We start from the raw sequence: 27,554 nt of genomic DNA on the forward strand, positions 1-27,554 counted from the left end.
ACTAAATCTGTATCATATTAACCTTTTTTGACTGAGTAAGGTCGCCGTAGTTGAAAGAGTCCTTCGCCGTTGCCATGGAGAGTAGCCTAGCTTGTAGCCTACGTGAGATACATTAAACGCAGCAAAATGACACGGGGCAAGGACGCGAAGAAAACTGCGATAAGAAATGGTAAACAGGAAAGCGAGAAGACGTGTGGAAACGGAGAGCTGCCACAGACCGCGGAGGGAAGACAAAAGAGAAAGTTAGTGAGCTGCTCTGGTAGCTTACAGGTGAATTCAGCGGGTGCGCAACTGAACCAAACCGACCACCCAGGCCACCATGTCAGTGATGAGCGGCCCGAGAACGATGACATGCATGAACTCCCCACAGTACTTAACCTAATAGTTCAGAGGTAGATCATCACTCACAACATTTATTAGATCGTTCATTTTTAGAGCATCTTCACACTATAATAATAACCTGCCTACGTACAGTCGAGGATGGATTTCCAAGGACCTGTGGCTGAAGGGTAAACTTCGGTGTCTCATTGACAGATACGAAGGGGAAACCTGTGAAGGCCAGTTTCATGGAGAGGCTGTGGCTTGTTTTGAAGGAGGCCATATGTACAAGGTGTAACAGCAAATAACACCACATTTTACAACAACTGGAAAATGCCATATATTTGATTTGACAATACAGTATATTTGCAAATACTTTAGCCTATTTTAGAACATTTACTATTCGTTTAAAGTAGTTCAAACCACTGCAGAAATATTTTCAGAAACTGCATCAAACTGCATTTCAAATATATTTCTTTAAATCCAATCAGTTGTCATGCTCTTGTGTAATACGCCGACAGAAATACATTTAGAAATGGCTTGAAATGCATTCTCAAATATATTCTGAAAATGCAGCAGAAATGTATTTTCAATGTACTTTTCTCCAAAAAAGTGAGTCTCAAATGTCATTTTCATAAGGATAAATAAGACTATTTCATAAAGTCACTGCTTTGTTTTTGTGAAGGGCATGTTTACCAAGGGACTTATGGATGGACCTGGTGTCTTCACATGGGCAGACGGATTGAAATATGAGGTAGGGTACAATAATGATATAGTGACTGTAATTAACTTAAATTTTATTAATATTGTGTACGTATATATGTGTGTGTATATATATATATATATATATATATATATATATATATATATATATATATATATATATATATATATATATATATATATATGAGAATATATAAAATATATTTTATTTACCAATTAACTTAAATTTGATTGAGAGTCTCTAAGACAGTTTTCAAAATGCTTTACAAAAACCCATGTGTCCATAACATTTCTAAACATGCATCCTGTATACATAGAAAATAAAATAAAACTGAGTGAGGCCAAATAAAATAGAATATCATAATATGATAATAAACGCTCTCATCAAAATCTCTAAGTAAATTTAAGTTTCAATTCCAACAGGGAGAATTTGTGCGCAACATGCCCATGGGCCAGGGTGCCTTCACCTGGCCAAATGGCAGCTCCTATAAGGGAGAAGTCTACAAGGGTGTACGACATGGGACTGGAACTTACAAATGTGCCAAAAACGGTGTGTCATACAGAGGGCATTGGCATCAGGGCAAGAGGCATGGAAAGGTATGATTCACCAATTTATTATCAGGTATCTTTTTTTTTTTTTCAATAACAATTTTTTATTAACTTTTAAACTTTTTTTTTATTGGTTGTCTTTGTGTTAGGGTGAAGTGTATTATAACCAGGCTAAGACGTCTTGGTACAAAGGAGATTGGGTGAAGAACAACAAAGAGGGATTGGGAGTCAGATGGTATCTACGGAGTACATGATCTAAACTGCAGTCTGATTATATTTGAACTTCCGAAAGGTAACATCTGTTTCTTAACAGCTACCCCTCTGGTAACATTTACTCTGGTGAGTGGAAGAACAACCTGAGACATGGACAGGGCACGATGAGGTGGCTGAAGCAGGAACAGCTGTATATTGGGATGTGGCAGGATGGAGTCCAGGTATGAAAGCACACCATGCGCGCAAACTGTAGCAAGTTATCCTGTTGTATTCTCCTAGCCCTCTCCCAGACTATTGACATTAACATATCCAGCAGTTTGTTTACTATCTCAAAGGCATTACAGTAATTCCAGGAGATTAGCTTTTTTTATCCTCCTTAAAACATTAACCTTGATATATATTTTTGTTGTGAATCACATGAGCTCACTTCTCTGGCAGCATGGGCGAGGAACACATGCTTGGATCCTGAGGCGAGCGAATGGATCCCAGTATTCCCAGAGTAATCAGTACACAGGGGATTTCGTTCAGGGTCAGAGGCACGGACAGGGAACATTTTGCTATGCTGGTGGTGCAACCTATGAAGGAGCATGGAAGAACAATAAAAAACATGGGAAGGTACACAGTGAAAAAGATCATCTATAGGGATCCTATATTTGATGTAAATTGTAACACACATTTACAAGGAATTCTAAAAGTGATTGTGCTACATGGTTCATAGGGAAAATTCACATTTAAGGATGGGCATGTTTTTGAAGGAGAGTTTGTGGACGATCAGATGATGACACCCAACTTGAATGGAAACAGAACTCCCACTCCTCTGTGCGGTAAACACCGACAGCACATTCAAAATGCTCAATCTGACAACAGGAGGATAATTTACAATGTTACTGCAACGAGAACCTCAGATACAATGGCGTACAATTTTGTATCTTGGTACAGGCGCATTTCCGCTGTCAGGTTGTGATTCATCTGTCTTAGGACCGAACATGGCTCTGAACATTGAATATGTTCTGGATAAAATCCCTGAGAGAAAGCGTGACACTGAGCGCAAACAGGTCAGTTCACTTTACCTTAAAGTTTTCAACATACAGTATGACCTTTACCCTACGTGCTTATTTTCCCCTCTGTTCCTGCCCTAATACTGTGTTTCATGAGTAACAGGTGGAGTTTGTGTTACTGAGGAAAGACACGGAGCTACGGTCCATCTATAGTTTCTACAGCAGACTTGGCCGTGCCCACTCCCCGGATAACACTTTCCTGCTGACCCGCCTGCAGCTCTGGCGCCTGCTCAAAGACTGTAGTATTCACCATCACGACATCACTCTGGCTCAGATGGACCATTTTATCAAAGGTGAGACGGACAGCCAATCACAATCTCTCCTACATTTCCCATATACAGGACAGGACACTGATAGCTTCATAATTACAGTATTTGTGGATGCTTTGACACTGTGCTTAATGTTGTCACTCTTTTTGTGCCTCAGCAGATACAACTACAGAGACTCACTCTCCTTTTACCCCAATTCCACTTCGTAGGCTCCTCAGCTGTCTAGTGATCGTGGCCTACCACATCTACAATAAAGACATGGTGTAAGGAATAAAACTTGTTCCAACACATTATCAGCAGTAGATTTAAAAGGTTGTATCTCTTAATTAAGTACTTTAAGTATGTAAAGAAACAGTCAAGCTTATGGCCATGCTAGCAGCATGATTCTAGGGATGGCAATCTTGGTCGTTTGGTCGGTCCTCCTTTGAGACGGAAATATCTCAACAACTATTGGATGAACTGACATGAAATTTGGTACAGACATTCATGACCCCTTCAGGATTGATTGTAATAACTCTGGTGATCCTGATTTTCCATCTAGCTCTAACATCAGGTCAGAATTATAATTGGTCCAATACTTTGGATTAAATGATTTGCATAACTAATGACATTCCCATCTGACTCATCTGTATTTTGTGATGTATGCTAATTAACAAGTATTTGCATGCTAACATGCTAAACTAAGTTTGCAAATGTGAGAAACATTACCCCTGCTTAACATCAGCATGTTAGCATAGGGATTTGAGCATTTAGCTCAAAGCCCCACTGTGCCAAAGTACAGCCACACAGAGCCACTAGCTTGATGGCAATGAATTTCAACCTTAATCCAATTTGTTAAGACTAATAGGTCATAGAAACTTCTCAAACTAAAATGAGCTCCAGTGATGTTAGAGATGCAGGGTTCTCACTCAAAAAAAACATGGGGACACAGAAAAACTACCCCACCAAGGAATAACACAAGGACACAATTAGAATATAAACTTTTTTATCCTCTGTAACTGATTTAAATTAGAAACATCACTTTCTTCTCTTTTCACAGGTCACAAAAGTACATTCTGGCTGCCTGCTTATCCAAACTGATGACAGACAACATCCTTCCTAATGCTAAGAATGTAAAAGGTGGTAACAACATAATATAGGCTCATGTGCATGCACACAATTTACGTGACAGAGGAACCTGCAAGCTGATTTATTACAGCATAACAAGTGTCAAATAGGGAAATTAGGAAGCTCCCAGAGAGGAAAACTAGTTATTTAATAAGATTTAGTGCAAAAAGTGAAGAAAAAATGAGTTTGCAGGTTCCTCATTTGTCTGCTGTTTTTGAATGTTTTGTCTGAGACAACACAATTACAGAGACTGATGGTGCAGTATTCAACACCCTGTCTAAGCTCAAATATTATGCAGTCATAACTGTGCTCACTAACTATAGCTGTGGTTCTCCAGGCTTCCTGTTTGGACAACCAGGCCTCCCAGTGGTGGCTATGAACTACACAAAGAGGTGCTGGGAAGTCTATCAGGAGTACTGCAGATACCATGCAGCCCCCAGAGATGACCAGACCATGACCTGCAGACACCTGCTGTGGATGTTCAAGGTGCAACAGTCTGTAACATGAAGATTTCCCTGCATTTTTACTGTGTCTTGTTTATTTTTCTCACTTAACATACTGTAAGTAATAGATGCAGTTTCTGTTATTCTTTATTCCTAGCACCACCACCAGAAAGCTTTTTGATTTTGAATTATAGAGGTTGAAAAAAATATATCAAACTATTGCATGCTGTTTTACCTACTTTTCAACTACAGAAGTCTGCCTTACCAATCATACTCAATCCATCAATTAAAAACAAATGTCACATACGTAAAGTGTATAATTCCTACCATGTTAAACACAACATGTTGATTAGTTGATTGTAACCCCTTGCAGGATCTTCATCTGTTGGACAATGAGCTGACTACAGCGAGGTTACTGAGGATCATCACTGCAGAGAGCCATGACCCCAACAACCTGTCCTCCTGCCTCGATCTGGAGGTCTGCCTGTAGTGTTCACACCAGTAGACTCAGCAATCATTTTGCAATGCCCATTGAAAGCTTAGCATTCATCCACCTACCCTTTTTTTTCTTCCCATACCACCCCTCAAATCACTTTTGTTGTTGTCTAACCCTTTTTCTGCTGCAGATTACATTCCTGGAGTTTTTTGAGGTACTTCTGGGTTGTTCTGAAGTGAAGTCTCAGCCGGCTTCTCAGAGCCTGGAGGAACGGCGGTCCCTTTCCAGATCTAATGCTGAGACCAGGACAGATCTTGCCGAGGTGGAGGCCAGCGAGAAAGTCTTACAGACTACAAGCAGCCCTTCCCAGTCGGTAAGATCCTTCCAAGAGCCTCTAATGACCTCTGCAACCCTTCCCAGTCTATTGAAAGAGTGTAGTTGTTCCACCATACTTTTAACACTTTTTTTGTCCACGTGGCATTTCTAGTGAATTCCCCCATCACTCCTGAAATTTCCAGCACCAAGTCAGTGGAGGTTTGTTGCAACAGGCACTATGCACCTATGCAGTTATTTCAAAGCCAACATGAGTTATCAGTATCTGATTAAGAAAGCACACCTCCATCTTTATGTGAAAAGAACAGAAAGAAATCCAAATATCCAGTATTGATATACCTCTGCTGTTGTTATATTTTCATGAAATATGTAATAAACTTGGCTATATCATTTTGCTGAAATCTTTAACTTATAATTATATTTATATCTTATTATAGATACAGAAATTCAGTGACAACACAGAATTATCCCCTGTTCAGAGCATCTTGGAGAGTCAACAAGATGTCAAGACTAAAGTCAACAAACAATCACAGTCTGGAGGTTTGTTTTGTTGGCTTTTGTTTTCTGATGGGAGTGCACATCTGTCCATGAAGGATATTTAGTGTCAACTAGAAAATCATAAACCTCAAAATCTATGTTTGAAAACATATATATTTCTTCTAGAGCACATGAAAGAGCATATAGGTGAGGTAAATGGCATTCAAACCAGAGGAACGGAGGCCAGAGACCGGACAATTCATCAGTTCTTCAACCACCTTTTCTTCCCTGCGTTTGACCATCACCAGTTGGGGACTAAAAACATGAAGATAAATTCTGGCAGGAGGCCGAGTTGCATCAGTCTAGCTGAGGCCTAACAAAGAGCCAGGTACTCTACTCCTGGTGATTCTCAGCCACAATTTATTTTGTTGGGTCAGTTAACATTTTTATGGAGTCAATGGTTGGGTCAACGTATTGGTTTATATGTAACGTATCATTACTCATGAGATTTAATTGGGTACAATAGGTGGTTTTGTTCCCACCAAAAAATCCTCATATCTTCATTGTTCGACTTTTTAAAAAAACACATTGAATTTTCTTTACTGTATGCATTATACTTTTTGTGATTGCACAAATATAATCAACATCAATTAAAGTTGAATCAAGTCTAAGCAGCAATATTGGCTTAATATTACAATGTTTAAATTTATATAATACAATTAATATTGACAATTCAAGCCATACTTCTTCAGAATAAATACTGCCACCAGGTGGCGTCTTTCACCTTTCCTCCCTGTAGCTATCATTCCACTTTTATTTCTGCTTCTTGGATGTGGTTCATCTCCACTCAAGTCCCAAATTAACCTACTGCTTCTTTACTGACCTTGCTACACTTTTGTTCCATAACACATGCTCATTGTTGTACTGTGTTGTTACAGGCAGAAGGAGCATTCAGAAGCCTCTGAATGTCAGTGGAAGATAAAGATGCAGTAATAATGCCGGCAGCAGAAAAACCTGATGAAAATAGGAAGAAGCCAACCGTTCTGCAGCCAAACTCTTCAAACAGTCCAAAAATAAACAAAATGCTTAGTCTTCAAATACAGTAATAAAAGCATTGAGTGTATTGCTGATTTGTGCTTGGATGTGAATGAATAGTGCTGGCAATTTCCTTGTTGTAACTAGAACTTTAATTAAACCATCTTGTGAGACAAAACTATTTTTCCAGTAATCTTAAAAAAATGTCAAAATCACTCATAATTTTTTTTCCCCAAAAGAGAGTAACAAAACTAGTCAATACATGTAAAAATTAAAAATATAAAAAGAAAAACTCTTTGCTTTGCTACACATTAGAGGGAGGGGTGAAGACCATGAGGTCACTTGGACAAACAGACTGGCGTATCCGGTCCTTTAGTTCCGGGGTGAAAAGAAGCAGTGCAGACTCTGCTGTCTGGACCTAAAAAATACACAAAGAAAATTCAGAAATAATAATTAATAATGATAAGGCTTGAATAAAGAAATAAAAGTATTAGTTAGGAGCCTAGCTAATCGTTTAAAGTTAATTTGGAAGTTAAGAAATGAAAAATGGAAAGAAAAAAAACAAACTTTAACCTGTGGTGACTGAAGATTTAACACTGAAGGCACCGCTGGCAGTACTGTGGTAACAGTGAGAGTGAGCATAACAGTGAGTAACGACAGTAAAAATGTGCAATTTGTAACATCATTCCAAAATAAAACCTGCACCAAAAGAAAGCTCAGTGTGGTTATTTCATTATTATCATTGCTGCTTCTGCTGCTACTCAAACTCCTTTTTTGTTCTCCCCATATTTCAAAATACGCCTACTGCACCTTTAATATCCATTATGGTTGTTAAGGTATAAGCCAAGTACCCAGTGTTTGTGCATGCGCAGTACCTATTAGCATCAATCATACCTGGTTCTTGTTGAGTTAGCAGATTTTCATATTGACCTCTGGGACTCTCCATCTCAACATCCTCTGTCATGGGTGACAGCGTCTCCATGGCAACTGTCTCCCTTGGTGACAGGCTGCATCTCTGTGATGGCTGGAGGTAACGCTCAAAGTCCAAACCCGGAATTTCCTAAAGTTACAGGAGAATAATTTGTTTATTGAATAGCCAGAGAAAACTGTTGGGATCATCATTATTACAGAAACTGAATTGTAGTGAAGCCTGAAAAATTGTTTACCTCAACAACTGAGCTGTCTGGCGTACAACGCACAGACTCCTGGACCTCCATGTGGCCCTGCACAGCAGGAGGGGAGAAGTTTGGAGGCTGGCTGGGACTCACACAGGGCGAGAGTGTGAAGCTCAGAGATGATGAGGGCTCAAGGGCTTGGGAGACGCGAGGTGTTCTGCATGGAAAGAGGGAGAGTCTTGGAGAGACGGGCAGGTCAGCATCGACACCTTCAGCTGGTTCGTCTTGCTCCTCGACTACAGAAATGGATGGAAGTGAATGCACAGGTATGTCTGTGCTCAGTTCAGGAACAAAGGCAGGGTTTTCTGGCGTACAGGCTGTTTCTGTCTGTTTTACAGGGCTTCCGTCAGGCTGGGTGTCGTCTGAAAGTACTTCCTCGACGGTTGAGAAACAGAGAGAGACATCTGCAGTGTCTTTTCTGTCCCGGGATGACTGAGGAGTGCCACACTGAAACTCCGGTGCTTGTGCTGGGGTTTGGTCAAAGTTAAGACGCAGGTGGGCGGGAGTGACGACGGGCTGAGCAGGAGAGGCGACAGTCTGAATGGGGGTCTTTGCCAATGCAAGGGACCGCCGAGTGACTCTTCTAGGTGTGAGATAGTTGGAGCAAGGAGAGGCCTGAGGCAGCACAGCAGCACTCAGGCGGCTGGATCTCCTCACTGAGCCTACAGACACAACAATATGTGACGACATTGTTATTAATCCAAATCTTATAGCTCAAGCACCTGGGAAAGTACACAAGCAAACAGTGATACATGAAAAGCAGGGCCTTTGGCGTGTGGTTACTTTTTCTGTCACCTGATGGTTTGGCTGGGCTCTCCACCTGGAAAAAGCCTCCATCAAAGACCACTGTGTCTGGCAATCGGGCCTCTGCTTGGGGTTGTGTATCCTGAGAGTTCAGGCTGGGGTCAACCTCACTGTTACCAGCATCCTTTGTGGCTCTCTCTGCCTCGGCTGCCTGCTGTCTTGCTTTCATGGCTGCTTTCACGGCAGCCAGGCGAGACTTGGCAGCTGCTTTGGTTCCTGTTTGCTTGGCAGGTGCAGCCAGTGGTTTCTGTCAAAAGGACAAGACAGGCACAATGTGTTTGTTTTGATATCATTACACTTTCTGCCTCTTAACTTTTTTATATAGTAAGTGCTCATGATTACAGAAAATATGAGCACAAATGAAAATGGAGGCAATATTGTGCCATTACATGGGTAGAGTGTGATCATATAATCGGTTTTAAAATGTTCAAAATTTATACTGCAAAATACTGCACAATTCTGTTAACAGAAGCATGAGAAAAAGAAAATGTAGCCGTGCAACAGTGTTAATGTAACTAAATTAAGTATTCACCTTCACTCCTTTCCTCTGTCGTGGCAGGGGCTTGTACTCCTCCACCCAGCCTCGGCCCTCTGCTTCTTTGAGAGCATCAAATTTCTTGTTGACGTCCTCTACCTGAAAAAGCACAAAATATATATAGTTGTCCTTCTCTTTATGCGTTTAAGTGTCTGAAATAACGTGTTGTCCCTCTCCTATGAGGCACTCACCTGGTAATAAACCATGTCCCAGAATCCCTGCAGGTCAGTGCAGGTGGTGATCTTCTCCCCTCTGCCCAGCTCGCAGTCGTCCACCAGACCGCCGAACTGGTTAAAACGCTCTTTCATCAACAGCCTTGCCTGGCCGACTGCTGTACGCATACGGTCTCTCACTAAACGGACAAGAGCAAGAAAGACACTGAATTACAACTGTTCAGTTAGTGAACACCGGCATTTTTCCCCAATAAGGAACACCACCACTCTCTATAGCACCAAATTAAATAGAGTCGCATATTCAGGATGTCCCGCCGCCCTTGTTAGAGACACACTCACTCTCTTCTGGGATGGACTCATCCTCCACTTTAGACTCCCAGCAAACACAAAGAGTCATAAGTCTGTCTGTCTCATTGGCAATTTCCGATCTGAATGATAAAAAAAAGAAATGCTTTCAGAACATTGTATTAACTGAACAGTTAATTGTAAAAGCTGAACACGTATAACTAGAGAGATTAAAAAAGTATGCCACCTGAAGTATGCTACGTCATGGTTTGATTCCAGGGGGCTGCCTGGCGTTGGAGGAGCCACTGTGGGAGATGTAAGAGGTGGGGAGAGGCAAGCGGATTTAGGGGGAGAGGGTTCGCTTAGTTCAGCCTTAGGCTCGACGTTGAACACTGGAGCTGGTGGCAGATTGAAGCTGTGTGGAAAGAGTCACAAAATGGCTCTTAGATTATAAACAACTCATGTTTTGATCTTACTAATTTTATTAAAGGCTTTTTTCTATGATTGGGCAAGAAGATGGAAAACAGACAGACCTTGGTGTAAGGAAGGCGTCTGCTGAGCGCGGAGTGAGAGGCTCGAACTTGAAGGACGACAAGCCAGCAGGAGCCTGGAAGACAAAACCTTCTGGAGCGAATGAGGATAAAGAGGATGCTGCCTCAACAGGGCCAGCATTAGGGACAGAGTCAGCTTGAGCCTGGTCCACCACGTCGTCTTCCTCAGAACAGGGTGTCGGGCTGGGAGGATGAAGTTTTTCCTCTGGCTCCTGTATGTCAGACTCCTTCAGCTCGAGCTCCTAAACAAGACAGATACAGCAAAGTATGGGATCAACAAGTTACATGTACAAGAAAAAAAAAAGGGCTTCAGGTTTAACACACCTTGTGTAAAATTCACAGAAATGCTTACCTTGGAGACAGGAGGCTGGGTTGTGTCATTGACAGTTGCTGTATATTACAAAGAAGAGATACACCAAAAAAATGGGGAAAAAATTAAAAGAATTGCTCATGCTCACATGGGAAAAGTAAAACTGATCAGTCTAAAACCGGATGTCTCTTTCTCAACTTAAAATGATACCTTTGCTTTTTCTTTCTCTGCCAGAGGGCAGGGGCACAGGGTTGAAAATGGCTCTACTCCTTGTGGTTCTTACATCTGAGGCTGGGTAGAAATATTTAACATTATTAAGAGTGGTTTTCTAGAACAGCACAGTCTTCCCCTGTTTGCTCTGACGACTGTTAAAAAATAAAATAAAATAAAAAATACTGCTTGTACTCTGGCCTTGGCTGAGTGTATACCTGCAGCCTTGTCCTTAGGTTTGTCTTTCACCACAGGGACTGCTGTAACAGGAGGCCTGTTGGCTGATCTTGTCGACAAAGCTCGTACGGCAGGTTCCACTACAATAGGAATGGCATGACACAGACACACAGATTGAGATGCAAATAAGGAAACACAACAGGGTAAAACCAACATGATAGCTGGTCTGAAGGTCCAGTTATGCACTGGGATTTTTCTTATCACTTACCTGCACAAACTTTGGTCCTGGTCATAAGCGGTGCTGGTGCAGGCTTGAGAGGAGCTGCCCGGGTCCTGGTTGATCTGTCCACAGCAGGTTGAGCTAAAGGAAGAGCAAAATGTCAGATCTACAATAAAATAAAATCACCGGGTTGTAGTAGATAGTATGCATTTAAAATAAAAAGGAACAGTCAATTAATTTACCTTTCTTTGCCACAGTATTTGGGTCTTGTGTCTTCAGAGGCTGTAGAGATTTTGGAAAAAGAAAAAGTGATGCGACAAAGTGCATGACAGGTTTTACTTTTATGCAACAATAACATCAGAAAGATGTTCAAAATCAGAGAGAAAACATTACCTGCTGCACTTGCTGCTGTTGTTTCATTGAACGGGTGACTCTGGTATTCTGGGATGGAGCTGTGTTCACTTTTGTCTGGAAGACAAGGGAGGAAAAAAAAAATAAAAATAAAAATTACTTGATGATAGGAGCCATTTATTATTAAACTGTACCCAGCCAGAGCTATCCCTTTGTTATTACTCATGTCATCATATCCAGTAAGAACAAATAAAAGCAGTGGGGTAGAGGTATAATTTACAGACACATTTAAAGTAACAGTAAGTCTATGGATGAGTCTTTGCTCACCTCCTTAGCTCTTTTTGGGGCAGCTGGGACCACGGGCAGAGACACAATGGTAAGGGTGTCCATTGGATGATACAGGCCAGTCTTAAATACCCCTTTACGCTCCCTTTCTCTCTTATCCTTCTCCTTCTGAAGAGCCTTGCGCTCTTTCCAGCGCTCAAGCTGTTTCAACCTCTCTTCTACAGCCATAGCTGTGAAAAAACAAGTGTGGCATAAGGCACAAGTTAGCTACAATGATGAGCACAAAAAAGGCAGAGTAACCTGGTGATCACAGCAGTTTTTCTATACAAAGGGCTGCCAGCCACTGTATCCTATTAAAGCACTGAAAAGACATGTCAATCATTAAAATGGAACGTTATTGCTGTGGGTGCCTCGTTGTATATTGGCACAGGTTATTAGGTTTGATTTGAAGCTGTAATGGAAAATGAAGCCTTACTTTTAGCAGCTTTTGCATTGTTCTGCGTCTTTTCCTGAATGATCGACATGTTGGCCACCGCGATGGAGGCATCCAGGGAAGAGATTTCCAGCTCCGGGAGCTTGTCTAGCTGCCTGCGCGTGTTCATGGCCCGTTCTCGGTTCTCCTTCTGGGACTGAGACCTTCTGCGGGACATTTTTACCCTCAGCATAGACACACTGGTGTCCCGCTGGCGCAGGTGAGCAAATCGAGACTCCATGGTACCTGGATTAGTTAGGAGGAGGAACAGAAGATGATGTATTAGAGGTACACTGCAGATCATAATTATTACAGATATTAAGGTACATCGCACAGATATAATTGTAGTTGTATGCTGTGAAAAAATTAGAAACTTTTATTAAAAGTATAAATTACACAAAAAACACTATTATTATCATCATCAACTGTAATTTTTCTTTGAGTCAACAAATTATATAACGTCTACTGCAAATTCCCATTAAAAGTTGCATGAAACTAGTAGTACCTTCACAAAAAAACATAATAAAACAGAATAACGACAAAGGTCTGTTCAAATATCATTACTACAACGTTACACGATTGCTTTTTCCCAGACTATTATATGACTCGCTGTGTCTCTAAATATGAATACAGTAGTTTTGCCTAACCTAAGTTAAGTTAAGTTAACGTTAGCTAACAGGCCAACGTTAACTTAGAACACCAAGACACGAAAATCGGCCAGAAACCTACTCAACACACACACCTTTTGTATTTAGGGAGAGATACTTCCCGTGGACAATACATGCAATATTTAGCTAGCTTAAAGCAGTTGTACCAAACATAACGTTAAGTTGAGCTAACTTTAACTTTAACTTTAACTTACGTTTATCACGCCCATAAGTAACATCTACCTGTCGTTAATGCTAAAGCCTGTGAAAACTTCAGCTGTATTAGTGTAAAATGTGATTAAAATGCATTAGCCACCAAACGTAGCTACCCCGCACCGACTGATCATGAAACAAGAGAAAGCTACGAACTAGGTTAACTGTTCAATTAGCATCTAAAGACCTAAACTAGCTGTTTAGACAATATATAATTACACACTCGTTTTACCTCGTCCTTTTCCAAAAAGCCCTTTTAAAAACAAACTTCTCCTTTTGACCTTCCAGTTAAAAAAAAAAAACCCAAAACACACAAAACGGACGAGCTCAGTTCAACACGGAAAACACAACAATCATTGCGGGTGAGTTTTTGAAATTCGTCTAAGGTGACGCTGATTGGCTGCAATTCAGACGACAACCGTGAGCTCTGGTTGGTTATTTTTCTTCTTCTTCACATTGTTTTTCCTTGGTAACAACGCTAAGTTTTGATGCCCCTCACTGGTCTGGAGTACGAAATGTTAATTAAATAATTTATTACTTATCACTTTTGTACTTTTTTTTTTTGTCATGATTTTCACTTCTCACATAATATCAATACATGCGTTTTTCCTAATACCTTTTACAGTAAATGTATATTTTTTTCAGCATATAACTTTCTATCCTGCGTTCTGCTTCACAACATTAAAAATGAACACAGGTCATTCTTTTAGAAGTATCCCACAGTCCAAATTTTTTTCTTCATGCAGGGCAACAAACAAAAAAAAATCTATCACAAAAGTGAGTCACACGTGATGATTCTTGACATAAAATGTAGAAGTTCAGTGTACTAATCAGTGTCCATTTTTGTTTTTGGGATGTGTATCCCATAGATTTCAGATACACATAATCACTGATGTTGCTATTTGGTAGCCTTTACCTTTAGTTATTGTTATGAATTTAAACGAAAAAAAAAACAAACAAACTGAAAGAAAGACATATCTTACACGGGGTAAAATTAATTCTTAATTTATTTAAAGTTAGCGTGGTTGTTTACAAACCACAATACTTTTGACATGATGACATCTTATTTTAAAACTATCATTTATCATCAAAGGAACCTGGAGTAAACTGTTCTGTGCATGTCAGTTTTTAAATTAATTTGAGACACTGTCAACACATCTTCATTAAAAAAAAAAAAAAAAAAAAAAAAAAGCGCATTAACAAATTGTAATTTGAGAGAAATCGAAATAAACAGTTAACAAAATCCTACAAGTATGTACAAAAAACAAAAGTAAATAAAGTACATGTACAGTAAAAATCTGGATTTTTACACATAATTACAAGAGGAAATTACAATTTTTTGTAGGTTAAATTAAAAAAAAATGTTGAGAACGCATTTTATTATATCTTTAATTTTACAATGCAATTATTGCATTACGCTGATGCTGTCATGATACCCTGCAACACTGACAGTTTTTAGTGTGGTGAGACAGTCTCTTTGCTCCATCAGTCCAAGAAGAATATGTTGTTGAACTGCGTTGCACAAAGCCGCTTAACCTCCTCTGTGGGAGAGAAAAGATAAAAGGGCGTTAAGGGTGAAGTGGAGATTAACTATCAAAGCAGATTGTCTATTGTGGCAGTGATGACACAGATTTATTCTTTGCCAGGTGGTGGCGACATACCGTTCACTTCAATCAGATTGGCGTTCTTTTGATTCAGGATCACATATAGTTCTCTCTGGTCTGACTTCTTGCCGACTACCCAGTAGTCTGTCATTGCTTTTACGATGATTTCTTCATCTTCATCAACCCTGGGAGACAGACAGAAAGAACTAAGCACCATTACATGATAGGAAAAACAAACAAACATTTACAGCAGGATCTTTCTATTAAAGGGTAACTAAGACTATGTTTTTACCTATGCAGTCTACGAAATGACATATGATTTAATATTTTTTAAGGTTTGTGCCTACTAAAAAAAATGCACTTCATATTACAAACACACAACAGACCTGCATTAAGTACCAAAAATTCAATATTTAATTTCATGAATAGTATGGTGAGTGAGATTTTAGCATGTTGATAAGATGACAAACAGCATCTACACACCATCTGCACAAAAACAGGAACTGATTTTGATACGGGGAGAAATGCTGTGCGTGTTAATGCCACTGCACATCCCACAGACTGAAGATGGGACGTTCACATGACTAGAGTCTCATGACTACTTCATAAGATAGAGCCAAAGATAGTTTTAATGGCCTCATGCTGCCCTACTATCTAGTGACACTGAAAAAGTTTCCACAACTAAAACTAACCAATCGTATCTACTCTTTGGTTTCTACTGGGAAGGCCAGCAATGCCTCCAAGCTGATTTGTGGCCAGTCACTCGAAAAACTCTAAGAAATATCCTAATTGTTTGGTAAAGATAAATACAGCTGCAATTTTACAAAGCCAATGTCCTCTGCTTTACCTGGCGAAGTCACAGTTGATGTCTCCCAGGATCTTCATAAGGTCAGGATGGACAGAGGTAAGGCAAACACTGGCGGTCTTCCTCATGTGGATGGTGCTCTTCTCCGCCAGGTTCATGTGGTTGAAGTAGATGAACTTAAACTGGGGCTCCTTCTCTGGCCTGAATCGACACAATAAGGAAGAACAGATAATTAAAAAAAAAAAAAATTAAAAATTAAAAAAAAAGTAAAGCGTAAGTAAACACAGCATCTTCAGTCACCGTTGGAATGACATAATCCTTTAGTTATTTTACCCGGTGCTAGTGAAAAACAAGGACCAGTCTTTGCAGGATAAAGATGATACATCTTTTTGAAGGGTGCCTCTTCATTGTTAAGGTGACGTTAACGGGTTCTGCGGGGTCCTGTTCTCAGCTCTTATTTCACATGAAGCAGGAAAAGATTGCTAGCACAACTTTGACTAATCTGGATGAAGGCTAAATCTTGCTACTGCCTAAAGCTGCAGCCATGGCCCCTGTATAAATCAGTAAGAGACCAACAATGTCAGGTGAAAGAGTTTAGATCTCCCTGGGGCAGACCATTCTGTTAATACACATTATCAATAAATGATACAGTAAGCAAAAATCACTTTGGATGATAATATCCACCAAAAAGCAAGTTCTGCATTTTAACTAAGCCTACTCCACTGTCCACCCACACTGAGGTGAGCTGAGGGCACAGTTACTACCACAGCTTACCCGACAGCAGTGCTGTAATTGTATCTCTGGAAATGTGTGTGTGTCTGTGTGTGTGTGTGTGTGTGTGTGTTTTTAAATGGGCTGTAAAACTGATTTTTTATCTATGCTGCTTCTAACTATTTACAATTCCTCCAGGGCGAATCAGGACACAGATCTGAATGCCGGCTGAGGAATTTTGGACGACATTATTTATTCAGTGGATTCTTCACTAGAGTGATTAAAAAGGAGTCCATCAAATTGTCTGGGCCAGAGAGTGCAGTCTCAGATTACGGGCCAGGGCGTATCTGAAACTAACTGCTGGTGTTAAAGGAGAACACGCCAGGATGCCAGTCTTTAAAGCTAAACTGCTTGAGTTACCCCTAAGTAGTACCAAGACGGTATCTAGTGGTCTTAGAGTCTCACCTATCACTCCCAGCAAGGCAGAGTTAATACAAAGGAATAACTGCACACTGATGAAAAACCACATGGATAATGTAATCACCAAGGACATGAGGGAGAAAATGTTTTTATCTGACAAACACACCGATGACACTGTTTCGCAACATCGCACTGGTTTCTGATTTTAAGACTTTATTGATTATTTTTAAGGCTCCAAGTTATTTCAGAGATGCTCTCCGCTTACTAACCACAGCCTGAGGTTCTCAGGCAAGAACCTGCTGGCTGGTCCTGTGTATAGACTTAATACTAAAGCTCTTGAAAGACCTGCCTGAGGATCCCAATCATTATCTTCTTTTAAATCGCTTCTTAAAACTAATTTTTGTCTGTCTTTTCTTTTATATTTGACATCTTAGGTTTAATATGTTGTACATTTTTGATTAGTATCTGATGTTTGTTTTACCATGTCTGTTTCTAGCTCGTTGATTCTATTCCTTTATCTTTGTTTTTAATCACAGAAAAGTACTTTTAAACACTGTTTATTTTGAAAAAGAACTATACAAATAAACTAAATTATTATTACTATTTATAAAACAAAGTAATGGATTTCATATATTGTCTCCAATACTGTTTCAGATATTGTCTCCTGTCCTTATGCTACATTCTTTCTGACTCTTAATAATAGTCCGGAATCTGTATTAGATATGTCCACTAAAACAAAAAATAAAAAAACAGAAAATTAATTGATTGATTAGTGATATCAGTTATGAGTAATTTAAATGTCAACAATTTCTTGCAGCAACAGATATGGGGAGAGATAAAGAGGAAAAGCGCAAGGCAAGTGGTATTCAAACCAAGGAAATCTTGGTGACACAGTCTAAAGCGGTTGCACAGTATGTACATCATACTGCGAGGCCATTATGATGCTCCCGCAATTTATAACGGGACTTCAAATCTTGCCCTGTGTTATGATTAAAGTGATGCTGACCCAATTATAGCATCACCAGGTAGAAGTGACAAAAACAAGAACATGCCATCCTCACAGGGAAGTGAGTTATAAATTAGAGGAGAGTTGTGGATTATCTACTGACCCTGATATCCTGCGGTTAATGGTGAACTGTTCACATATATCAGATGCCAGCAAGGTAAGCTGAGGGCCCACCAAGCCATCCAGTTGTTCACAGAACTCCCTTGTCAGCTCTACAGAGGCTGGAAAGAGATGGAGGAGAGAAGGAATACAAGCATCACAGAACATGAGTTGAGGAAATAAGTCATATTTTTGCTTGATATGAGCAGAAAAATGGCCAAAAATACTATACATTATCAAAAAAATAAAAATTCATTTTAAGAAATCAAATAACTCCTAAGTGGGTAGGTGTAGACTTACCACTGATCATAAAACAAGCTGCAGCACTCATTGCCTAGAAAAGAGGAGATCAGTTCAGGTTAAATGCAGAAAAACCAAGGTCGCACTGGTTAGAAATCACATTAATGTGATGATAAGCATCGTGGGACGTACTTCATCATTTTAAAACTCAGCTGTCTAATCCGAAAAATCCATATCGTTTGATAGGGCAGTGGAGCAGTTCATCCTAAATCTACTGTTCATAAACAAAATCCTCCAGTCACAGATTATGAGAATCATCCTAAAAATTAATAACTACATTCCCCTATTTTAATACAATAAAAGACTCCTGTATGTGTATGAATGAATCAAGAGATTAAGCTAGTAGACTGTCACAAAATAGTAAATCATATTTACTCTACCATACCTTATAAACAATCAGGTGCAGCTCCTCATAGCCATCCCCTGTGCTGACAAATATTTTTGGAAATCGAAACTTGGCCTCTGGATCTTTAAGATTGGTAGGTCCTGTCAAAAACCTGGGGAGAACAGAGGTGTGCTCAGCTGAGTAAATAGTCAGAGAATAGGTGTGAAAGTCAAAAATATTATCTGAGAGACTCATTACAAACAAAATTGAAAATCGAAAGACTCACTGGGACCCGAAAATACTGTGATGCTAATTACAAAAAGATCTTGAAGAGCAGTGGAACTGAAAGTGTTAAGTTTGTCGTAATGATTGATGGTTAACCTGACTGGAGGAGGGGCAACGTGGTGAACAAAATCAAGAGTTTATTCTCTTGGGAGCATGAATCAACTCAACAAATTTCATGTGAATCTACTGTTTTTCTGAGATCTCCTGTGCAAAATGCTGACATTTTGGCCCGAAGGTGGAACAAGAGGAAAGTGGTGTCCGAAATAGGAATGGGTCATCTCCTGGGGAGTGGATAAAGTTCTCAGTGCTTTGTTTAACGTTGGTCTGTCATTCCACCAATTAGATCTAAAATGAAATTTCTCAAAAGCTATTGGATGGATTACCGGGAAATTTTGTACAGGAATTCAAGGCTCCCAGAGGATGAATCCTACTGACTTCTAGCCCCACCATGAAGTTTACATTTGTGTGAAAGATCCTGACAACTATTGGATGGACTGCCATGAAATTTGCCACTCATGTCATTCATGTTCCCCTCATGATGAACTGTAATAATTTTATATTTAGTGGTTAAACTCCATATGCGTAATAGTTTATGAACAGTACCAATACCAGCAAAACATCCCATCAGCCTCAGATGTATTTAGTGTTTAGTGCTAATTAGCAAATGTTAGCATGACAGCAGACTAAACTCGGGTGAACATGGTAAACATTATACCTGCTAAGCATCAGCATGTTAGTATTGTCATGGTGAGCATGTAAGCATGCTGACGTTAGCATTTAGCACAAAACACCGCTGTGCCTAAGCACGGCTTGAAGGGAGCTGCTTGCATGACTGTAGATTCTTAATTTTGTTTATATATAAGCAAAAATTTGGGTCTTATTTTGGCAATAAGGAAATGGAAGAGTTGTCAAAATGAAATTAATCTGGGGCTGCATTAACAATTATTTTCACTATCAGTTGATCTGCCAAGTATTTTCTCAAGTAACTGAACTAAACTAAATGATCTATAAAATTTCAGATGACGGGGTAAAATGCTCATCATAGTTTCCCTGAACACAGGATGCTGTGTTCAAATGTCTTGTTTAGTTTGACCAATAACTCAAAATCCAAAGATATTCAATTTATTATCATTGAAGAGTAATACTTAAGCAAATACTCACATTTGGAACCAAAACAGAGGCTGGAAAGATGAACAATGGACTTCGATAATTAATTGTTTATCAGAATTCTTGCTAACTAAAACTCTGTTGTCCGACATACTGACATATCTTTCTAGCTCAAGATAAATCCTCAGGGGATCCTGAATATCTAAAGCAATTTGCAGCAAGTCAGGTTTTTTTATTGTTTTTAATCACACCATGTGTCATTAAAAAATGGAATAGTCATAACAAATTTCAGTACCGGTCAAGATATCTTGGGATGGACTGAAGCTGACCGATTCATGCAATTGGCAATACTCACTAATTTTACTAATCATAAAAGAATGAAAATCCAAAAAAAACTACAAGGCACTCTCTTTTTAAAACAATTAAAATGCAGGGAGTCAAAACTTTTGGGCCCCTGATGAAAGCTAGATGCTGAAAACCGTCTTTGTTTTAAGGTTAAACATGACCATGCCATGATAATAAAGGCATGTTAATTGTTTAAAAAAAGAGAGTGTCTACATGTCCCCATGTATCCCATCCAAAGTGCACCTCAAACAAACTCAATCTGAGTCCAGGAGGCGCTCCTACCAAAACAGTTTTTAATCACAGAAACACTTACAAATCCATTTCCAAATCCATTCTAAAATGAATGAGAAGCTGTTCAACTCTCATTCTTCCATGACTGATTTAAATGATAAGACCACAAACTGAACAAGGATTTCACTGTTGTACTGTTAATACTCTGGAATTCAGGGATGCCATTTAATATTGAGTGGAACCCTTTGTATTGGAAGGCATGTCAATGTGTTAAATGTGCCTTCTCCACAAGTAGCTTCGCCTGCATGGATTTCCAAGTGCAGTTGTAACCTTTTATATTTTACTTTATCCCAGTTATAACTACTCTTCTGGCCTTCACCAAGTAAGCTTTGTATTTTAGTGTCTCATCCAGTAAGCACTATAAGACTGTGTTACATCAAGCAGCAAACAGACAAAAGTTTTGTCAGCCAGCAAATGCTTGAGCAAACTTTCTCTAGTTACATACTGTATGTACACTGAAACTTGAAGAGAAAGCAGATTTTTTTTCCTGAGGCTGCGGTGATACACTACCCCCTGCTCTGTTGCTTGACTACAAAGTGTTAGCCAAGGGAGTTATCTAATTTGGTTGACTATAAGGAAAGCTCATTGCTATCACATGTCGCTGGCACAGACATGTATACATATGTAAACATTCATGCCCACATAAAGAGGATTCTTTTTGATGCGTAATGCTTTGTCCTTAATTGACATTACTCCACCATTTAAACTAAATCCAAAATGTATCCTAATTTTGATCCTATCCTGTGCAGAGGAAGTGGGAACACAGACCCTGTACACATGCAGGGGGGGTCAGGGACTTACCTTCCATAGTGCAACAAATTCCCTGCAACCTCTGGCCTCAGAGGAGAGTCCCTGCCAGCCAACTAAGAGGAGAAAAGACAATAATAAGAAAAGAAGGGCAAAAGGGGTTAGAGTTTAATTGTGTGGCATTGAAAGCAATATTCAAAAGTAATATTCATGGCTTATGTTCAGGTCAGCTGTCTTGTACGCTCTGTCTGGATCATTAATATAATAAACCTTTTACAGTAGATTACATTACATTCTTTTACTGTACTTCATCAACGTGATGTTCAAGTTTGAGTTTGTGATCAAAGGTTGAAACCAACATCAAATATGTTAAAAAAATGTTAAATGAGTGGCGAATTATCTGCAAGAATAAGAATAATACACCACCTAACAACATGGGCCCAGAAATGCAAAGTGCATCACCAATTAAACTATATTTAAGTGTTTTAGAACAAACACCTCAATAAAATGACAAGAGGGGAGAAGCTCAGCATTAGCAACATACACTTATCATACGTAGTTTGATAGCAGCAAGTTTCTTTCCTCCATCCTACACAAACATTCCTTGCTCCTTTGTTTCTTTCGTAATGTCCTCAATTTGTCTCCCATATTTCCTTGAGCCGTTCATTTTATCTGTCCATTGTCCATCTCCTCACCTCTGGTTCAGAGTGTCTGGGGAACAGTGAGGTGGTCAGGTACTTGTACAGGATCCTCATGTCATCTTGTTCCAGTCCGCTCCTGCAAATAAAACCCAAACATTGAACCCTGAAAACCTGATAGCACACAATGAAGCTACTTAATCCGGACAATAATTAAACAACTCCTCTCTGTCTATTGACAGTTCACAATGAAAGACCACACTGCTCTCGAGTCAATTCATTAGCAATTACGTAATCCCCCTTTACTTAACAAGATGGGTGGCTGACAATGCAATTAAAGGCAAGTGACATATCAGGGAGCACAAACTGCAAATAGGATTAGAGGTTGTGATTAATGTCACTCTCTTTACCCAGCATGCCATGATGTGTTGCCAATGCTTTGATTTTTGCATAAGATTGTGGGAGCCATCAAATGTTACAAATGGTGGATGTCAGGGACAGGCACACAGTTTAGAACAAGTTTCCAACAAGCACTCAGTCTGTACCAGATAAGCTGGTCGTTATACAGGAAGGCTGTGTATTTGATCAGGCTGAGGCTCTCCTCCACTCTGTTGACGAAGGACTGGATCTTCAGGTAGGTCATCTTGTCCAGTGGGAAGAAGCTGATGCCTCCAAATACATCCAGCAGATCGCAGGACTGCAAGTGGAGAGTCTGCAGATACTGGAAACCCCAGAATGAGCACACACAGACACAGATACAGACGCAGAGACACACAACAAAAATGACAAGACACAGGAGAAGGAAAGGAACAAGGGGTTAGTTTACCCATCTACAAGTGCCTCCTTACAATGCAATAAAAAAAGCGGAATAAGAAACTCTGATTGACGCTCCACAAAGTCGCTTGCATCACCTTGGGGCAGAGAAACATTGACATTCAACCTCTGATAAGCACACCACAGCCTCTCTCTTTCTCTCTGTATTTGAGTTACACGGCAGAGAGGGAAGCTGTGTTAACCTAAGAGGGGTATTCCCTAATTAGAGATGAATTTTTTATATAGTTTGTGCTTTGCCTAGAGCTGCATCGTTCCAGCGAGGTGACAGCAGAAGGAGGTGAAGACAGCTCATGTAGGCAAATAATTACTGAGAAATCAGAAATGACTGCAAACGTCTTTGCAGACAGAGTGACAAGAGTACCTACAAAGAAACAAACGAGTAAATGTATGTCCAAATATAATCAGCGGAGGCTAGCCCTTGTGAAACATTTACTTATAGGCTTGGTTGACTTTTTTATAAATAACTGTGTGTGCATTATCAAATTAAAATGAATCATGTTGTCAAAGCAAGATCAATATATACATATCCGCCTAGCAACAAAGTAAGAAGTGGAAAGATTTTTACCCTGTAGAAGAACTTTTCAAGCTTCTGAGTGAGCAGCTCCACTCCGCCGGCTTCCATTGCTCTGCCAAACGTGCCATTGAAGAGCTACAGCATAAGGAAAATAATCACTACTACAAGATGATTCTTTTTGTATTATAATGGCCTTAAATTGGTAGTTTGAAGTACTGTAGGAGAAAAAAAAGGATATAAACTTGACATATGCAAAACAACAAAGCTATTGAAGCTGGAACTGACCTTGTACATACTGTAGCATTGCCTTACAACTGCGCCATAAACAGTATCCTGAAGAGACAAGAGGGGATGGTAAGTAATGTGTGAAACTGCCAATATTCTAAGCAAAAAATGAAGACATCTAGGAGTATCTCTCAGTACTCACAAGTATTTCCTCCTCCTGATATTCTGTTGTGGGAGGTTTACCATCTTTGTTTGGTTTCTCGATCATAGGGTTCCGAACCACCTGAGGAATAGATATAAAAGCAGCGGATAAAAAAAGGATTAGATAGGTACAGCTCAATTACATTCCAACGAAGGTCAACAAAGTCCGGAAAAACAGTAGATACTGAACAACTATTTTACATGTAAGCCTGTAAGATACCATGACTATCCAGAAATTGTCTTCAGGCTCAAAGAAAAACTGCCGGTTCTTCTGTGTGTGCAGGGATTTAGCTGGTTTTGTCGGACAGAAGGTCCTGGAGAACAAAAAAAAACATGATCGTGAAGAGCAAGGAGACACACTCAAACGAGACAATCTGCAACTCATTTTGTGCTTTTACAGACATGAGATATTTATCAGTGTGCATCTGGTCACTTATTGCAACATATCCCTATTCTGTTACACTACCGGCTGAAAGAATGACACTAAGCCATGTAATTAATGTTAAGACCATTTTAAAGTTCATGTCAAGTCTTAGTAAAACACCAAAACGCTAAATAAACACACCCAAATCCACCCTGTCAGTTAAATGTCAGCTGGGAAAATGCCACTGTACTTATACTATGCCTGTGTTTAAAGTACAGTGCTAAGATCTTTACCTGGTGAACTGTACAATGGCTTCACAAAGGCCCACATTTCGGATCTTCTCATTCTTCTCAACATCACTGGGGTGGTAAAACAAAATCTTCTTCTCCTCCTAAACGAAGAGTCTTTGCATTAGCAATGTAATTACCCTATAAAATGTTTTCTTAATAACTAAAGAGTTTTTAAAAAAAAGCAAACTGATTCAGGTCTAGAACATGCACATAATAACTCTTGCTGTGGGAGTCAAGCTCACCTCTCCCTCCCGTGGTCCAAATGTTGGGTTATAAATGAAAAAACTAAGTAGAGATGGTGTGTATTGTTTCTCTTGCATTCCTGAGGCCATTCTGGGACTGTAACAGACACAAAGAGAAAGCTGAAAGATCACCAGATTTCTTCCAGGATACATCAATGTCAGCCTGTCCTCATCTTTACCTAATCATCAGCATTAGTGTAACTTGTGTCTGGATGTCCTTTGCTCCAAAGAGAGTGGGGTTAGCATGCCGTGCGCCTGCAGAGTGAAGACAAGTATATCACATACTGAGAAAGAGAAATCTAGACATAACAACAATTAACTTATGACTGATGGGTCCACACACACTGAGTATAGCTGATGTGCATCCGGTTTAAATTGGAAACACGGAAGGCATTTATACTAGGGATGCACAGCTCTGACATGCCGGATAAGCTTCTGTCCCGACACTGACATTAAGTATTTCCATTAACAGCTGTGTTCATTCAGTCATGGCGGGCCACTGACTCATCTTTTAGTGCCACAGCAATCCCTGGCCCCATGTTACATTACGTACGTTCGGGAAAAATGAAAACACTGATACTGGTCGAGAAATATCGGTAGAGAAAAAGCTGCATCTGTGCTAATCATGGTGGTTGAAAAAACGTCTTTCTTTTGATAGAGTGTTAGAGCAATAGAGTATTTAATTACCATTACCATAATGAAAAAAAATAATCCCATTGGAAGTCCTAAGAAGTTTAGTACAAAACTGAATTATACACAGTTACCATCTTATTTAACACATCTAGTCAAAAGTAACGCAGTCTAACATAATGAGAAGTGTTTCGAATAATTATCCTATTCTCACTGATATACAGTTCTGCACTAGTCCGAACTTAGTACCCCCCACTGTAAATGCGCTGGACAAACAACAGCGACACAAACTACGGCCTCAAAAGTGCCATAAAGTTGAATCTAAAAGAGTTTCCACATGATAATCCTTCATGTATATAGGCTTTATTACAGGGCTAATGTATTAGACCGCATTAGTTTTACCTAGATGTGATGGTATCTAATAAACCGGCACGAGTGTAAGTTTTTACACTACAATATATATATATATATAAATAAGCAAAAGTACTCATTCTAAAAATTGGTTCTTGTAGGGTTTATTGTGCATTCATATGAGCGATATTTTCATGTGTTGCTAGTTCGACCAATTTACTGGTGTCATTTAGAAAAGTAAGTAATTAAGTTAACAAGCTTTGGATAAATTCAGTGGAGGAATAAGCTGAGTGTGTTTGTTTTTACTTCAGTACAGCACTCGAATAACTGTCCATCGATACTTTTCACCTCTTGTTTTACATTTTGTCACACACATACGGTAACTGTAAATTTTGCAACGTTACTGTCTTTTAGCCGGTAAAGTCTCTGCGAGCTGAGCTAAAACATCTCGATGTCTTTACACACCAGCTATTTTAAAAAAAAAGATAACTCGATGAATTAAACACACAGGTCAACGTCGGTGGCTCTGGAAGATAAGGAGTACAAATACTCAACATTAACTCTTACTAATTCAACAGGCAGCCGATGTGGAGGCAGTCGGAGCGGCTAGCGGGCTAGCTGGCTCTGCTAGCAGTAGAGTTGTGCTTGCAGAGGACCAGGCGGAGAAAAACTCGGTGAACCGTCACGGTAACGGAATAACACGACGGGAACACTCACCTTACAGAGAATACACACAACACATCCAGGTGTTCGTGGTTGTAGACAGCGTAAATAAAAATAAAAAATGAGGAAATGATATCAATGACAGGAGACGCCGCATTATACTTCACATTCTTAACTTCCTGCTGTTGACAGCGCGGTGTCACAAGCGCAACGGTTCGGGTAACAGCAATTTCAAGCCAAATAAATGTTCCTAGTCTCCGCAGGGAACATGAGGTGTTATGAACTATTGTTAACGTTTGTTGTACTGAAACACCAACGCGTTTTTACTGAGTTAATATGCCTTATGTACCTTGATATTCTGTGTTAGTCAGATTTATTTTATAAATCTTATTTATTTGATATGACAAAGGTTTCAGCCTTCATTGTACACTGGGGTTCATGATGACACGTTCATTTAAATTAAGAAGGAATTTTGAACAAGTTTCTCTAATGTTTCTTCATCTAAACACTTGTTTAGACTGTTTTTTTCAATTTCACTCTGCCATCTACATCCTCTTGCAGCTCTACATTGCACACTGGGGATAAAGATGGCACACTGTGCTGTTTAGTGAGTTGTGTTAACAAACCATGGCAAGTCCAGTGAAACACCCAGTGACTCTGTCTATTGGAATTCTATTATATATTATGTACATATTATTGGAAGAACAATTGTAAATTTAATTTCCAAGTCCTTTGCTTAAATTATACCTCACATTTACATTCAGATCTTTATATCTTTCTATCGTTTTTTTATAAACAAATATAAACCTTGAAAACCCTAACTAAACTAATACCCAACTCAAGTTCCTTAATTGAGAATATTTTAGTTTACAAGCTATGAATAATGCACTATATACAACACTGTGCGAAAGTTTTATGCACTTCAGAATTTAGATTCTTACCCATCATGCAGCACCATCAAGGAGGCATCTGATCGATCCCAAATTCATTCAACAGACAGCCAGAGTCATGAAATAACTATTTAAAGATACAAGAAGAACAAGGAGTTCTGCAGCGGATGATGTGGCTCCCACAGAGCCCTGATCTCAACATCATGGAGTAAGTCTGGGATTACATGAAGAGACAGAAGACACTGAGACAGCCTGAATCCACAGAAGAACTGTAGCAGGTTGCCCACGATGTTCGGAA

General features: G+C 39.5%; 3 protein-coding genes across 6 annotated transcripts; 1 reads left to right on the forward strand and 2 right to left on the reverse strand.

The window, feature by feature from the left end:
- Window positions 1-126: 126 nt before the first annotated feature.
- Window positions 127-7,003, forward strand: rsph10b (radial spoke head 10 homolog B). Its single transcript, XM_040135957.1, has 18 exons — window positions 127-392; window positions 535-610; window positions 1,004-1,072; window positions 1,465-1,638; window positions 1,740-1,825; window positions 1,904-2,024; window positions 2,242-2,418; window positions 2,522-2,627; window positions 2,743-2,858; window positions 2,965-3,154; window positions 3,291-3,393; window positions 4,170-4,249; window positions 4,575-4,723; window positions 5,054-5,158; window positions 5,307-5,489; window positions 5,887-5,989; window positions 6,113-6,314; window positions 6,865-7,003. The coding sequence occupies exons 1-17, from the start codon at window positions 127-129 to the stop codon at window positions 6,301-6,303; spliced, it is 2,295 nt and encodes a 764-aa protein (XP_039991891.1). The 3' UTR covers window positions 6,304-6,314; window positions 6,865-7,003.
- Window positions 7,004-7,090: 87 nt separating this feature from the next.
- dlgap5 (discs, large (Drosophila) homolog-associated protein 5) lies at window positions 7,091-13,759 on the reverse strand. Of its 3 annotated transcripts, none has more exons than XM_040136151.1 (19): window positions 13,602-13,759; window positions 12,513-12,755; window positions 12,080-12,267; window positions 11,795-11,869; window positions 11,644-11,683; window positions 11,450-11,542; window positions 11,223-11,321; window positions 11,005-11,085; window positions 10,837-10,874; window positions 10,467-10,726; window positions 10,181-10,348; window positions 9,988-10,076; window positions 9,667-9,827; window positions 9,473-9,574; window positions 8,920-9,187; window positions 8,128-8,798; window positions 7,856-8,021; window positions 7,535-7,578; window positions 7,091-7,379 (listed from the first exon to the last, which is right to left on the reverse strand). In XM_040136151.1, exons 2-19 carry the CDS (start codon window positions 12,748-12,750, stop codon window positions 7,266-7,268), a joined length of 2,895 nt encoding a protein of 964 aa, XP_039992085.1. In that variant the 5' UTR covers window positions 12,751-12,755; window positions 13,602-13,759; the 3' UTR covers window positions 7,091-7,265. The 3 variants fall into 3 exon arrangements, with proteins under 3 accessions (XP_039992085.1, XP_039992087.1, XP_039992088.1); XM_040136153.1 differs by having other exon boundaries at window positions 8,932-9,187; window positions 13,602-13,758; XM_040136154.1 differs by lacking the exon at window positions 7,535-7,578 and having other exon boundaries at window positions 13,602-13,758.
- An 806-nt stretch (window positions 13,760-14,565) lies between these two features.
- ccz1 (CCZ1 homolog, vacuolar protein trafficking and biogenesis associated) lies at window positions 14,566-26,566 on the reverse strand. 2 transcript variants are annotated; one of them, XM_040134414.1, is made up of 17 exons: window positions 26,421-26,566; window positions 24,902-24,977; window positions 24,723-24,819; window positions 24,484-24,581; window positions 24,047-24,140; window positions 23,828-23,908; window positions 23,686-23,733; window positions 23,452-23,535; window positions 22,598-22,773; window positions 22,110-22,191; window positions 21,469-21,530; window positions 18,700-18,811; window positions 18,315-18,348; window positions 18,019-18,136; window positions 15,821-15,979; window positions 15,031-15,158; window positions 14,566-14,910 (listed from the first exon to the last, which is right to left on the reverse strand). In XM_040134414.1, exons 2-17 carry the CDS (start codon window positions 24,913-24,915, stop codon window positions 14,855-14,857), a joined length of 1,443 nt encoding a protein of 480 aa, XP_039990348.1. In that variant the 5' UTR covers window positions 24,916-24,977; window positions 26,421-26,566; the 3' UTR covers window positions 14,566-14,854. The 2 variants fall into 2 exon arrangements, with proteins under 2 accessions (XP_039990348.1, XP_039990347.1); XM_040134413.1 differs by having other exon boundaries at window positions 15,031-15,179.
- Between the last annotated feature and the right edge of the window lie 988 nt (window positions 26,567-27,554).

The sequence above is a fragment of the Xiphias gladius genome, chromosome 9, assembly GCF_016859285.1.
Source record: "Xiphias gladius isolate SHS-SW01 ecotype Sanya breed wild chromosome 9, ASM1685928v1, whole genome shotgun sequence".
NCBI classification, from domain to species: Eukaryota; Metazoa; Chordata; class Actinopteri; order Istiophoriformes; family Xiphiidae; genus Xiphias; species Xiphias gladius.